Source organism: Glossina fuscipes, unplaced genomic scaffold (assembly GCF_014805625.2).
Source record: "Glossina fuscipes isolate IAEA_lab_2018 unplaced genomic scaffold, Yale_Gfus_2 224, whole genome shotgun sequence".
Classification (NCBI taxonomy): domain Eukaryota; kingdom Metazoa; phylum Arthropoda; class Insecta; order Diptera; family Glossinidae; genus Glossina; species Glossina fuscipes.
The window spans coordinates 1,139,082-1,152,546 of record NW_023998567.1 but is presented as its reverse complement, the minus strand read 5'-3'; the positions used below and the strand labels follow the sequence as shown (position 1 = coordinate 1,152,546).

General features: G+C 34.6%; 1 protein-coding gene across 3 annotated transcripts in view; it reads left to right on the top strand.

Moving 5' to 3' along the window:
- The window catches only part of LOC119642516 (exostosin-1), a 183,545-nt gene that overhangs the window by 40,294 nt on the left and 129,786 nt on the right, over window positions 1-13,465 (top strand). For all 3 annotated transcript variants that reach the window (XR_005248069.1, XR_005248070.1, XM_038041660.1), the window contains exon 4: window positions 781-907. Coding sequence is in view for 1 of the 3 variants with exons in the window: in XM_038041660.1 (XP_037897588.1) it covers window positions 781-907 (127 nt within the window). In the remaining 2 variants the exon portion in view is untranslated. The remainder of the gene's footprint in view (window positions 1-780; window positions 908-13,465) is intronic.

The window sequence follows — 13,465 nt, the reverse complement described above, 5'->3', positions numbered from 1 at the left end:
CACGTGATATAGGTGAATATAGGCGATATTTTCTAGTTTGGCCGCACTAGAGTGTCAAATTTGGGTGTTTTTTCATATGCAGTTTTCGCTAACATACTGAATTTCAAATACCGTTAAAAATAGTTTCCATAAGCAGAATTTGAAATTTTTTAGTTTGTTTGAAAGGTAGTTTTATATGGATTCATGAAATGTCCACAAAAATATTTTCTTTTTTTTAATATGGACGGATTAGGCTTTCAATCCAATTATATTTCAATTGCAATTATTTAACTTGAGCTCTGTTAAGTCGTTAACAGAAGTATGTTAATAGAAATGGTAGGTGTCTTTACTAGTTAAATTCGAATTTATCTTCACACCCTTCCATTTTGTAATGTCGCGTATTTCTTTATACTTCAATATGCGATTTTTATAGATTAACAACCATGTTTTAGACAAAAATTGATACTAAAGAGTTTTGTTGTCATATTTTTGGATCTTTGAGTTAAAAAGACAAAAACGCTGACAAGCAAACCCAAGCACTAAGTTTATTATTGTTGCCAGTTGACAATACCAGAATAAGGCTGCGTGTACTGAGAAACCTTAAAATTGCGGCCCTTTGTATTTGAATAGTATATATGTGTGGTAATCCGTTAGAGACTTTTCAATGAACTATATATCAGTTAAAGATAATTTTCTTTTGTACACTTAAGTTTTAATGGAATGCAACGTTTTTAAATAATTAAAAATTTTCGTTATTTTTCAAATAATTATTAAGTTCAGTGATTTTTATTTACATTGTAGATTTCTTGAAGCCTTGCAATCTGGCTGTATTCCAGTGCTCTTGTCCAATGGCTGGGTTTTACCTTTTGAGTCAAAAATTGATTGGAAACAAGCGGCAGTGTGGGCTGATGAGAGACTTCTACTACAGGTAAATAGGCATATTGGAAATATTTACAATATTATACGCACTTAACTCTCTTGCGCAAACTTATATATGGGAAAGCTAGCCACTTATGGAGAAAAAAGGATAATTGCAAGTACGCTTTTTTCAGTTGCTCGCAATATCTTTTTTATATATAAGGAACTTTTGTAATGAGTGCACCAACGGTCTCATATTACACGTGACCATTTACTACTTACTTATTATCTTAAGGGAACATATAGCTCCATAATGGTTTTTTATCCAGACGTTACCTAAATAGTTATTTCTAACGCGTAAGCATTTGACTTTTTGCGAGCCTCATTCTAAATATTTTACGCCATTTGCGTCTAGAAAATAAATAAGCATGATATGCACAATTAGGCAAAGCACATCATGGAAGCTAACTTTGGATTAAATTATACATTTTTCTTATGTATTTATTTATTTATTCAGCTACATATAACAATTATCGTATCTTATAATTAAACTATAAGTAAAAATATGTTCAAGGCACTCATGTAATAGTTATCGCTACAGATAGGAGAAGAGTAAATTACGCTTAAGCAAATGAATAATCATTACAAAATTGGATATTGTGCAGCAAAATTAAAAAGAATTAAAACATAATTCAGTAAATAAAAAAAATGGAATAAGTGTGTTTCGAACAAAAGAAAAACCGCATATATATTTACTGTTGACTTTGTTCGTGTCTATGAGATATAATTTCGATTCCTTCAACTTGGTGCCCTATGCAATTCATATTGTTACAGCATTTGTCGTGCTGTAAGGTAGGTCATGCCTATCATATTTATTCAGTCAGCAAATAACGGCAATGTTTTATGTAGGTTTCCGATGTCTTCAGCGAATATATTTTTTCGGTAAGGTGCTGAAATAACATTAGCATATATTATCCCCCATTTATAGCAAAGGCATTAACTTAGTGAGAGGCAGTTTGTTTAGTTCCTGTTCATTCTTCCTTTGTGATCTCTACCAGCTCACTTGATTTGTCATTCTATTTCTAAAGCATCTAAGTACGAATTTCTTTTTCCTGCTCAAAATTAACCCATGCAGTGGACAACATCCACCGACACGAACCCAAGGTGTTATGCTTTACAGCCCGAATCCTAGAAAGATATCAAGATTAGGAACTAATATAGATACGACATAGGCAAAGCTAGTGTATTTAGGAGAGGTAATTTAATAGAATTTCCAATATTTGAGATCAAATCATACATATCATTTAGGTTTTTGCAAATGATTCCAAAAGAATTGACAAGCTATTTGAAAATAAAGTTCCTAGAGAAATGCTACATATATACACATGCCAGCCCAAGTGAGTATATATAACAGGGTAAGGTTATATATATACTAATGTATATAGGTATATGCGTTTAAGAATGTACGTACATAATACTATGGCTATTACATACATATACCAATGTATTGGCACATAAACGCTGTGTCCACTTAAAATTTTAATTTTCAAAAAGACGATGTTTCCTAAACGCCACATTTATATATTAAACGCCCGCCATAATTAAATTGTAATGAACACACTTTATCGCAATCTACTTTCCCACTCCTTTTATTTGATTTCTATATCGAAGGTATTTCTAAAAAAACATATATTTTCCAAGTCGTAACGTCTACCATAGTTAATATAGAATTAACGCGCTTAGCTTGTTATCTCTCCAAGTCCTTTTTATAGGTATTTTAACGAAAAAATTAGTTCAATACGTAGTGACGTCCGAGATATTTAGTTTGGAACTAACACACTTAGCTTTTCGTATTCTATTCTTTAAGTTTTTTATTTGATACCCACACCACTGTTATTATTGAGAAAGAACTAATCCACTATGTATCATATTCGTTTCAGAATTAACCCATTTTTAGGCAGGTAACATATCTTCGTTTGAGGAATGTACGAAATAATTTTAACTTTCTGTCTTAAGATCAATAAGCATAAAACCTCAAAAAAGGGGACAAACTATTCGATATTGCATTGTAAAGAGTAAATTGTTTCGTATCGTAATTTCTGAGTAACGAGCAAAAACCCACAGATTTTCGTTAAAAAAAACGGTGTTGCGCGAAATGCAGGCGGGGATCAACGTTAAAATTTGCCTTATAGAACTTTTATGAGTTTACATAAGAAAGTGCACGTGTAAATAGTGCCTCGCCGGACCAGGCGGGATCAATATAAAACAAATTTATTCCAAATACATTATAACTGTTTAATAAAAGGAAGATAACATAAAATCGTACGTGATTTTAAGAATACAATAGAAATGTTAAAATTGACTAACTAATAAAATTAAGTTAAGCAAGATTTTTAGTGCAAACTTAAATTAAGCGGGACTAAACCATGAAATCCGCCGGCGAATGCGCATTCACGAGTTGAGTATGTCAATAAAAACAACTTAATAAAATTAAACCATTAAATAACAACTGGAACAACTACAATCAATAAAATAATTCCTACACAACCAACTCCTTTCTCAATTAATTGGCTTCTTTTTAGTCAGGGCCGAACATGCACGCAATAAATCTTCTTATACTTCTCTGCTGCTTCTGTTGCTGCTACTGTATGTATCTTAATTCAAGTATCAAGAACGGTCTAAAGAATTATTACAAATGAAGAAGACTTTTACAATTTTTTTCACGAGCGGCTTTTTAAGAATTCACAATTTACTGTATCAGCCGTCAACCATAACAAATTCTTAGTTTTTGCCGCGAATTTTAGTGTTTGCCAAGAATTACACAAAATTTTGAATTGGTAAAGATAATGTGTTTTTGAAATAAAAAAAGTCTACTAGTGTGTTAATTGTACGATTAAAATTTTTCATCCATTCAAGCGCAGCAAAAATTGGAGACTACCAAAAAAATTCTTCCAACAATCAACAAGAACAATCCAACAACTCTTCGAAAACAAAGAAAGGCTCACCTGCTTGTTTTTTTAGGCGTGGAGCTTTGCCCACTTTTAAAAAAGTAAGAGTTCGTCTCAGTCACCTTTTTCAAATAAAAAATTTTTATGATTTTTATAATGCTGCTGGATTAGTACTAGTCTTAAGTAAAAAATTAATTTTTTACCTGAATTCTAATACAAAATATGCTTACTCTTGACTTAGAATACACGCATGATTAAAAGTGTTACATTCCAATATATCCGGCTGGCATAAAATGCTGAATTGCATGCGCAAAAATCATTGTTCACTGATCAATTTGTAGTTGACTTTGGGTTAAATACTACATTCAGGGCTGGCGTTGTTATGCGACCGAATATCCGATTCCATATTACACTTATGATGATTACCATCGCAATGATACAAAAGAAAATTGTCACGTTTGATCGCAGAGACAGATTGTCTTGGGCCATCAGACTTCAAATGTAATCTGTATTTTTCTCACGGGGTTCGCGTAGAAAATTTATGTCGATCTTGCGTTTCTCCCCAAAAATACTTGTGTATAGAGGAGAAAGCGATCGTAGGCTCCTTATTCTTTCATTCGGAAATTTTCTTTCTCCGGTTTAAATTGTTTCAGTGAAAATACCTACAAATTACGTTGCTTGTGGGTAATGTGCATAAGATCATCATCTATTTGCCCCATTTTAGTTTACTTGTCTGAACAAAATGCGCAATCGGCATTGGTCCCTCTTAAAATTTTTGACATGCAGCGCATATCCTGAATTTTTAAAATTTTTTTAAACGACAAATCGCAATCGTAGTTAAGCAAGGAGCACTCGTTCTTAACACCATAGATGTTCATAAGAACATATTCGAGATTGAGCCGCCGACTGTCATATACAGCTGCTTTAAGGAAAGTATGTTGCATGTAATGGGAATCCATATGACAGCGATGTTCAGCTCAAAAAAATACTTTGATTGCCACTCTCGATAGCTTCGATTTCGTTGTTGTATGGGAGCGTTTCGACCCCTGAAACATTGCAGTGAATTAGTTCCATATCCAATATGTTTTTGTTGACGATACCGCTTTTACTGACATACGCGCGTTGCCACGTCCGTACAATTTTCTCAGTAACCACTTTCATTGCAATTACCTGATTCGGTACATGTCCGGCGATATTATTTTTTTTTTTTTTTTGACTCTTAAGCAGGAATCTTATCGCTGATTCCTGTGTAGCGCCAAATAAATTTCTATTCACAATTTATTACTTTTCGTTGTTTTCGATGAATTTTTCATTAACCCGATCTCGAAAGTTGACCAATTCCCAATAATTGAACCGTTCGGATTCATTCAAGAAACTGTCCGATGGACCGAATGGTAAGAGTCGCTATATCGACCAAGCAGAATATTGATAAATTCGTTTAGTCCAAGGTTTTTCATTTCTTTAGATACGCATCGGAAAATTTCAATGCTTCCATTTATCTCGCTCTTGCGAGTTATGCACCCTTGCATAATCTTTTACAACCTTCCTGCATCTATTCTTTCTCCGGGTACAAGAGAACTGAACAAGGGGTAGATTTCTCTAAAAGGACCTTTAACTTGGATCTTACTTGCTTTGACATATTTCGGGTTATATGATTAACTTGCTGCGATAATGTTTCCTTGTGTGGTATAATGGGCCTGATCTAACGGTTAGGTAGTTGTCTTTCCTGCCTATAGTGGCCCCTACCTTTTTTTAACCGATGTGGCCATAAAATATTCGATTACGGACCAATATAATTTTCTTACTTCTTATAATTGCCACCAAAGGATGGGAGTGTATTCATTTTGTCATAATCTTTTCGATATCCCAGAAGAAACTTCAGAGACCCTATAATTCCTGACCAGGGGAAATTCCAAGTTGATTAAGCCATGTACACCTGTCTGTGTGTCTGCGTGGTGTGTTGTTGACAATCTACTGGTTACAAAAATGAAGATATCGAACCTATATTTGGTAAAAACATTGGAAGCTTGTTTACGAAGGTTGGTATTGAAAATGGGTCACATCGGCCAGTATAAGCTGAACGAAAGTCCCAAGTGATTAAGTTCAAATCTTACAAGTGCTTAAATTTTCTTTTTTTCACTTTTTTAAGAGTTTGTGCTCATTAATCATAAGTTAAACAAAATAGGATGTGTAAAACTATTTTGTACATTCTTCAAATAAAGATATATAATCTGCCTAAAAATTCGTTAAATCTAAGGTGGATGGATGGATAATACTAACGATATAGGTATCAAGTAAGAAGACTTGGACGACAGGTTAAGTGTGTTAACTCTAAATTAATTGTGGTGAACGTCGCGACATAGCGTACAAATTTTTTCTTAACAATAACTTTTAGCGAAATAAGAGGTGAAAGATAAACTTTATCACATTCATTTTTTTATGATAATAAAAACAAAGCATGGCGCGCTTCAATCTCAGTCGAATATCAGTTTGTCACTTATTTTATCATGTTTCTGTTTGCTGAGCTGGGCCGAGTTGGAACTTAGAAGTAATTTAGCAAAATTATTTCGTAAAATTGAATTTTCTCAGTCAGCTGCTGATTTGACTAGAACTAGTCACTGAACCATTATTTTTTATTTTATGTACTGTAACGAACCATCTGCTTTCTTAGAATTTCAACAGTTGTGCTTTTCATCATCACAGCTATACATTATTGCTTTACCCTGCTTTCTTTTTCGTGTAACTTCGTTTTTATATATCTGTTCTACATTCTGTTCTTTTTCACATCGACCAGGAGAAATCTTTTCTCTATTTTGGCGGTTTGAAACTATCAAAAGTTTTATGAGGCCTGTCGGAAAATTACTTGTAACAGTTTATCTGAATCAATATCAACTTCAATAAGTAAGAAAGTTACATTCGGCTTGGGCTGAACCTCGCATATCCACAACTCTACTTTTCGTACTATACTCTCTAACTTATTTTATTTGATACCCATATCGTTTGCATTATTACGAAAAAATTGATCGTGGTGTCTGCCATATTCAATTTAAAACTAATCCATTTGTAGGCAGGCAATATGTTTTCATTAAAGGAATACAAAAAACATTTGGTCTAGTTTGCGTTATGATAAATAAGCGTAAAGCGGCAAAAAAATAACTAAAAGATAATTTAATCATTTATAATCATTACCATCACAATATTGAGTAATATTTCAAGGGAAAAATAAAATAAAATATGTTACGAAAGGTACATATGTCGTGAAATGGGTCTAAGAACTTCCTAATCTCATTCATGATGGGAATTGCAAAATGTTGGGGATACTAAGAAGTGAAAGTAACAAATGATTATTTTAAATGCTTTCACATACTTTTACGATTACATAAAAGAAAATAGAGGAAAAAAAATTAACAAAAAAGATTTTAGAGGAATTGAAGAAGAATTGAAGGGTACATCAAAACATCTGTAAAAAAGTGTCGACATGTCTTCAGTCACGGCAATTCAATTTTACATTAAACAATCAAAAATAAAACAGGTAAGAAAGTTATATTCGGCGGGGGTCGTATCTCGCATATTCACCACTATTTATTTCGTATTCTACTCTCCAAGTTCTTTTATTTGATACCCGCATCGCTAGAAATATTAAAAAAAGTAATCGCGACGTCTGCCATATTCAGTTTAAAACTAACCCATTTTTAGGTAGATAATATACATATAATATAAAGTGTACAAAATAGTTTTAAACATTCGGTCTTGTTTGCCTTATGGTAAATAAGCATACAACCTCAAAAAAATTGAAAAAATTAAATTTAATCACTTATAACTTTAGGTGGACGTGGCGGAGGTTTTCCGTTTTCGAATGTAGGGAGTAGAGTTCCTCGTAAATAAATGTGGAAAATTTCAGTCTTTTAACTTTTATAATTTCTTAGTAACGAGCAAAAATAAATTTTTGTTAAAAAAGCAGAGTTGCGTTCGGGTTACGCCCGCAGGTTGAATACTAACCTGCGTGCAGAAACTTCAAATGTGTCTTCTAAATTTAAAGTCGACATCTTCATTTTTGCGACCAGGAGAGTGCAACACACACCGTACAGACGCACAGACGGACGGACATCGCTAAATCAGCTCAGCATTTTACGCTGATTAAGATATACAAACTTTATAAGGCCTCTGAAGCTTCCTTTTACTTTATCGGAAAAAAAAAATTAGTTTACCCCAATCTATGTGGGCATGAGAATATATCTAATAAGAATAGAGCGCTTGTAAGAAAGACTTCCTTATCCGCTCGGATTAAAAGATTTTTTACGTAATGATAATAAAAATTAACTAACCCACTCTTGTTAAGCTCATTTAACGCTAAGTTCCTATATTAAAAATGCTAGGTTTGTTATTTTCACGTACAATTGTAATAAGATGCTGTATGACCTAGTTTTACAGCTGTATATATAAGTATGAATATACCTTTCAGTAAGTTAGTCACCTGAGTAAACACACCTCGTGGTGAAAGCTCTAAATAGCAATGCAGTAGTGTGGCGGCCAACAGTTATAAAAGCAACGCGCAAGCATCAATATTTTCTTTAGTTGTTCAGCAGCAGTTGAACGAACAGGTAAGTCAGAGTAGTAGTAGTTGTCGTCCTGTCTGTCTGGAACGAAGTCCTTAAGGTAACAATGTGCGCTTGCATCATTATCTTATAGACTCTTGGCCCGAATGGATGACCTAGCTTTTTAGGATACCAATAATTAGCTCGCAGGTATTGTCCGTCCGGAACGAGGTCCTTAAGATAATAGTGTGCGCTTGCATCATTATCTTATAGACTCTCGGCCCGAAAGCATATTGTAGGAACCTTACACCTTTAGAGACCCGGAAAACTGCCTGCTGAACCACTAAAAAAAATTAGTTAACGTAGCATACACGTAATAGTTTCATTTCCGCAACATGCTCGCGCGCGAATCACATCGCCTCGGTAAAAAGGAAAACAAGACTGTCCACTAAACACGTGTTGGTTTTTTTCCTGCACCACGTTGCAAATAAGGCCACCTTGTACGCTTTTCAATTCATAAATATATATATTTGCTCTAACACCATAGTACGAAGGTTCCCTTATTTCAAAGAATAAATTTCTTGGAACGGACCGCTGGATAGCCCTGAGCGAAACCCCAGCTATAAATAAACAACCCCGTTACATGCTATATATGCTATTTCTTCATTATCATTCCAATTATGTACGACAAGGTTATCATCCTGTTCTCTTAACAAAAAGCGTTACTTATTATTTGAAGGTTAAAGCAAGAATCCAAAAATAGATACGTTAAATAAACCATCAACTTGATTTCAAACGCACTAATTACACAATTTTAAATAATTGGTTATTTGTGGGAATTTAGTCTTATATTCTAAACCAAGCGTCAAATTTCTTCCGTTGATTTTAATACAGTTATTGATTTATTCTGTTGATATATTCTATGCCCTAAAGAACTCACTTCGCAGTTTTGCCCTTTCTGTTATGTTCTCAACAGTTTGACTTCATTAGTAACTCATTGAATTAGTAGATAACTCAAATAAATATACACATATCTTGAGTTAGATGTGAGTCATCACTATTGTCGTTGACATTATTTAGTTTCAATTATGTACATTCTGTACCTTTAACCTTCGCTATTAGCCCAGTTCCAATTTGTTTCTCTAAAATCGTTACTTGTGCTCGGACAAATTCGTTAGATCTACTTGTTATGACAAACTCGTATTGTACGCATTCATAATTCTGTTACTACATAAGTTTCTGACGTTATTGTGCCTACATCTTTATTAATTTTATTAATAACTAACCTCTAAAGTTTCTTCGACTTTAATAGATAGCATTCACTCTGTCAGAAAGAAAGTCTGCACAACAGAGATCTTTCGCTTAACATTCTGGGCTTGCATTTCCATACCAAATATTCTTCGGCAGAACAAGCACGCCAAAGCCAATCGCGAATTCGTCAAGGCCTTTCGAGTTTCATATTGAGTAGAGATTGTGCGCCGAGTTAAGCCATATTGAGATTTGCTTTATAAAACAGGCTATGATACACCGCATGACCGCGACCACTAGGTTGCTTTTTGTTTGCCCCAAGGTATGTCAAGCTTATTCCACGAAAATATTACGTTTCATCCACAAGGATAACGCTGACTTCCCTCTGTTATAATGGTACGTAAAGCAAAGGAACTATCTAAATAAAGAAGGAAATTCCAAATTACACCGAAAATTCCGTATTTCGATTGTCTCGCAAATTTCAGAAAACTAATCCATGTGAGCACTATATGATCGTCAAACTGCGTAGAACTCATTATCGGGCGCAAAGGGTGGCATGCACAGAATAAACTATGCTGCCACAATTAATTACAATCACGCTTGGATTCTGATAACGCTTTAATGACAACAATCACCTTAACAGCTGTACCCTCCCGTTCGTATTTCTATGTATGCTGACGTCAGATATCCCATGCGAAATGATTAAAAGCTATTTTTCGGAGAAAAGTCTGTCGGTTAACTTAAGCTGAGTTAGCATTTTCAAAATATCTGTACTTCAATCTAAAGCCGTGTTATCCATCAAAACACTTGTTCTTGCTGCTTACATAGAAGCCATGTTTAATAGATTATTATGGCCACAAAATCCTTTAATGAAAGAATTTTTTCGAAGGAATAGTAACTCTGTAACCATCATCCATCTACAAAAAACGGAATTTGTTCTCAAGCCCATTCATTGCGATGTCATGCAAGATTCAAAGCTCTGATGGCTCTGTGGCTCTCGTTATGAATGTTTCAAACAATCTACGACCACATGTAAAAGTAGTTATTGTAATCACCAATGTTATTGCCGATAACTACAAAAAATAACATCTTAACCTCTCTCGATATCAATAATAAAATCTGATATATATCAGAGTTCAAAGGGCATAGATTTAATGAATAAAAGAGATAGAAAGTAGCGTCCGGTAACTGTACAGCAGAGGCATCAGTAAGGAAAAAATGTAAGGTGAAACCCCTGTATAGTATAATAAAAAAAACCAAAACGCACAACCACTTTTCCGGCTAGGTTTTGATAAAGCCATTCAAAAAAGGGGATGTGCACTTCGATTTACAACGTACGCTCCCTACTGCACTCTAAAACCGCAAATGCAAAAGTGTATGAATTGCCAGGAGTTTGGTCACACAAAGACGAGTTAGAAGCTACCGTCATATTTGTAATATGCCTCACAATTCGGTCGATGCAAAAAAAAAAATTGAAACGGTGGACAAAAACGTAGCATCTAGGATGGCGCACACAGTGCAAATTACCGTTGGTACCCAGTTTGTAAACAAATTAAGTATATGCCATCTGAGAAATGACAAAATTTAGATAAGTTATATCCAGCAAATTGGTCCACTATAAAGGAAGACAATAAAACACTTTCTCAACCACCTACAAACGGTGTATTAATGCAACAAGAGCCGTAAGCTACAGGTTCTTATATCTTATCTGTGTTGAAGCTTTCAACAAGCTCCTTTACAAAACTCTCTTCAAAATTCAATAGCACTGTTAATGCATGACAAGCATGCAGAGAAATGCTCAAAAATAAAAACCATGACTTATTGATCAAAACATGAATAATTTCAGCAAAAATTTCGGCGATATTGATAGCAAGAATTGTCTCAAAGTCTGCAAATAATAGTTATAAAAATTTTCAGTTATGCCATCATATACTCATAGTTTTAAAAAATCAAAAATTGACTACTTTAATTATATCGTGTCCGAGTGCGCTATAGATAACACGTGCATAACTGAGATGTGATTTTAATCTGAAATCGACAATAAGTCTTATTAACTAACTTTTATTAATATAGTGCGCCAAGACAGGATAGGTGGTGGTATTGGTATTTACATCAGCAAAGGCTTAGAAGTCAATACTGTGTTTGCATCGAGTGGTGTTGACAGAGTCGAATGCTGGTTGGTTTTGAAGTTGCTGCCGTTATCGTGAAATGGCTTATTATATGCATGTACAATCCGAAGAAAAACCACAGCAGATTTGTTTTTTTCATGAGATACATGAACTTTCGACCTATCATTAAAAAATATTTCTTTGGCAGAAATTTGGCCGATTTATGTGCGAATGAGTTGATTTCATATCATCTGGTTTAGTATTAATCAACCTTCGGCTTGTTCCTTTTGCTCCCAGCTTTATTCCATTTCTATTAGACCTTTTATGGTTTTCCTGTTTCTCTTCCGTTTTACATTATGGCTTTCTCTTATCATAAGATTCACTTTATTGCATATAGATAGGCTTAGATAATCACCCGAGTTTTCGTTTCTCATCACCAAGGTGTCAAAATTATACAATGATCATGTTTTAGTGAGATGATGCAAAATTAGACCTTGGTCTTGAGCTTTTTGTGATCATGCTATTGAGTTTATTGCTTATAACGTTCAACTATTGGGTAATAATTTACCTCGAATATTTCAAAATTATACGATGACTATATTTAGTTATAAATGAGTAACTTCTAGCAATGTTAAGAATAATCTACACTTAATAGGCATAGATGGTTCTCACGAAGATTTCGTTAATATCTTGTAACGAGTTGTCTTGCACGGTGTATGCTCAGGGCTACTAAGGAAGTCCCTTTCTAAGAAACTTTATCAAAACAAAAACTTCTGTACCTTTGTATTTTCGTTGAACTTACGTTTTTATTGTTTGCGAGGAATGTGATTATTTATCGTACTTACAATTAGGATATATCGTATGCGATAAGCGATTTTCGTAGAAACGAAAGAAAACCAGCGTGGTGATTCTCGACCCGACTGTTCAATTCTTTCCTGCGATATTATTTTCCGTGTCTCGTCCTTACCGAGTTCTGCGAGAAATTCAGCAGCCAACCTTGGGCCAATAGGACCACTCGTCTGTTTCTACCTGCATGCTATTTGTTTTTATTGCCCTTAACCGTTTGAAACGTCATCGAAAAGGGTGGTTCTATCCGTGACGACTAAGTTGAGCCTGCCAACCCCTACCCGTAAGTCAAGTACCGTTCTGGCGTTCAGGGTTGGCGTCTAAATTGAGCCTGTCATCCCCTATGCACAAAGTCTAGTAGTCCTATCTGTTGTTCAAGGATGATAACAAAGTCTGCCATCCTCTATCCGTAAGTCAAAAAAAAAATATGCCTCTAAGTAAGCTTAAACACAAGGAAATATTTTATCCCAGATCTCTGACTGAGCGTGTTATGAAACACTCTTTTATAGTCGCGATCACCATTGCTGCCCTGTTACACAATTGCCTGTTCTAGGCTGGCATGCATTACAAGATGTACGGGTATCAATGCCTACTTATGTAGATGTTATAATAATACTTTTATTTATATCTTATATTAATGTTATCTTGTGAATGTTGTAAGGAAGCGATTTTGCTTCCTTACGAAACACAAGTCCGTCCGCCCTAGACATGTATCTCCAGCAGGCAACCCGCCAGTCCGATCTGTCCGTGCACGCCCGAAGACAAGCAGCCCCCTTCAACTTCAAATGCTGAATCACAAATGATACTGGCAAAGTTAAAATCATTAAAACACACACCTATGCGTGAAAAATTAAAATCTCAGAAACTATTTGTGTAAAAGTAAGATCTCAAATCATTCCTGTAAAATCAAAATCTCAAACACACTAACTCAAGTTCATAAAAC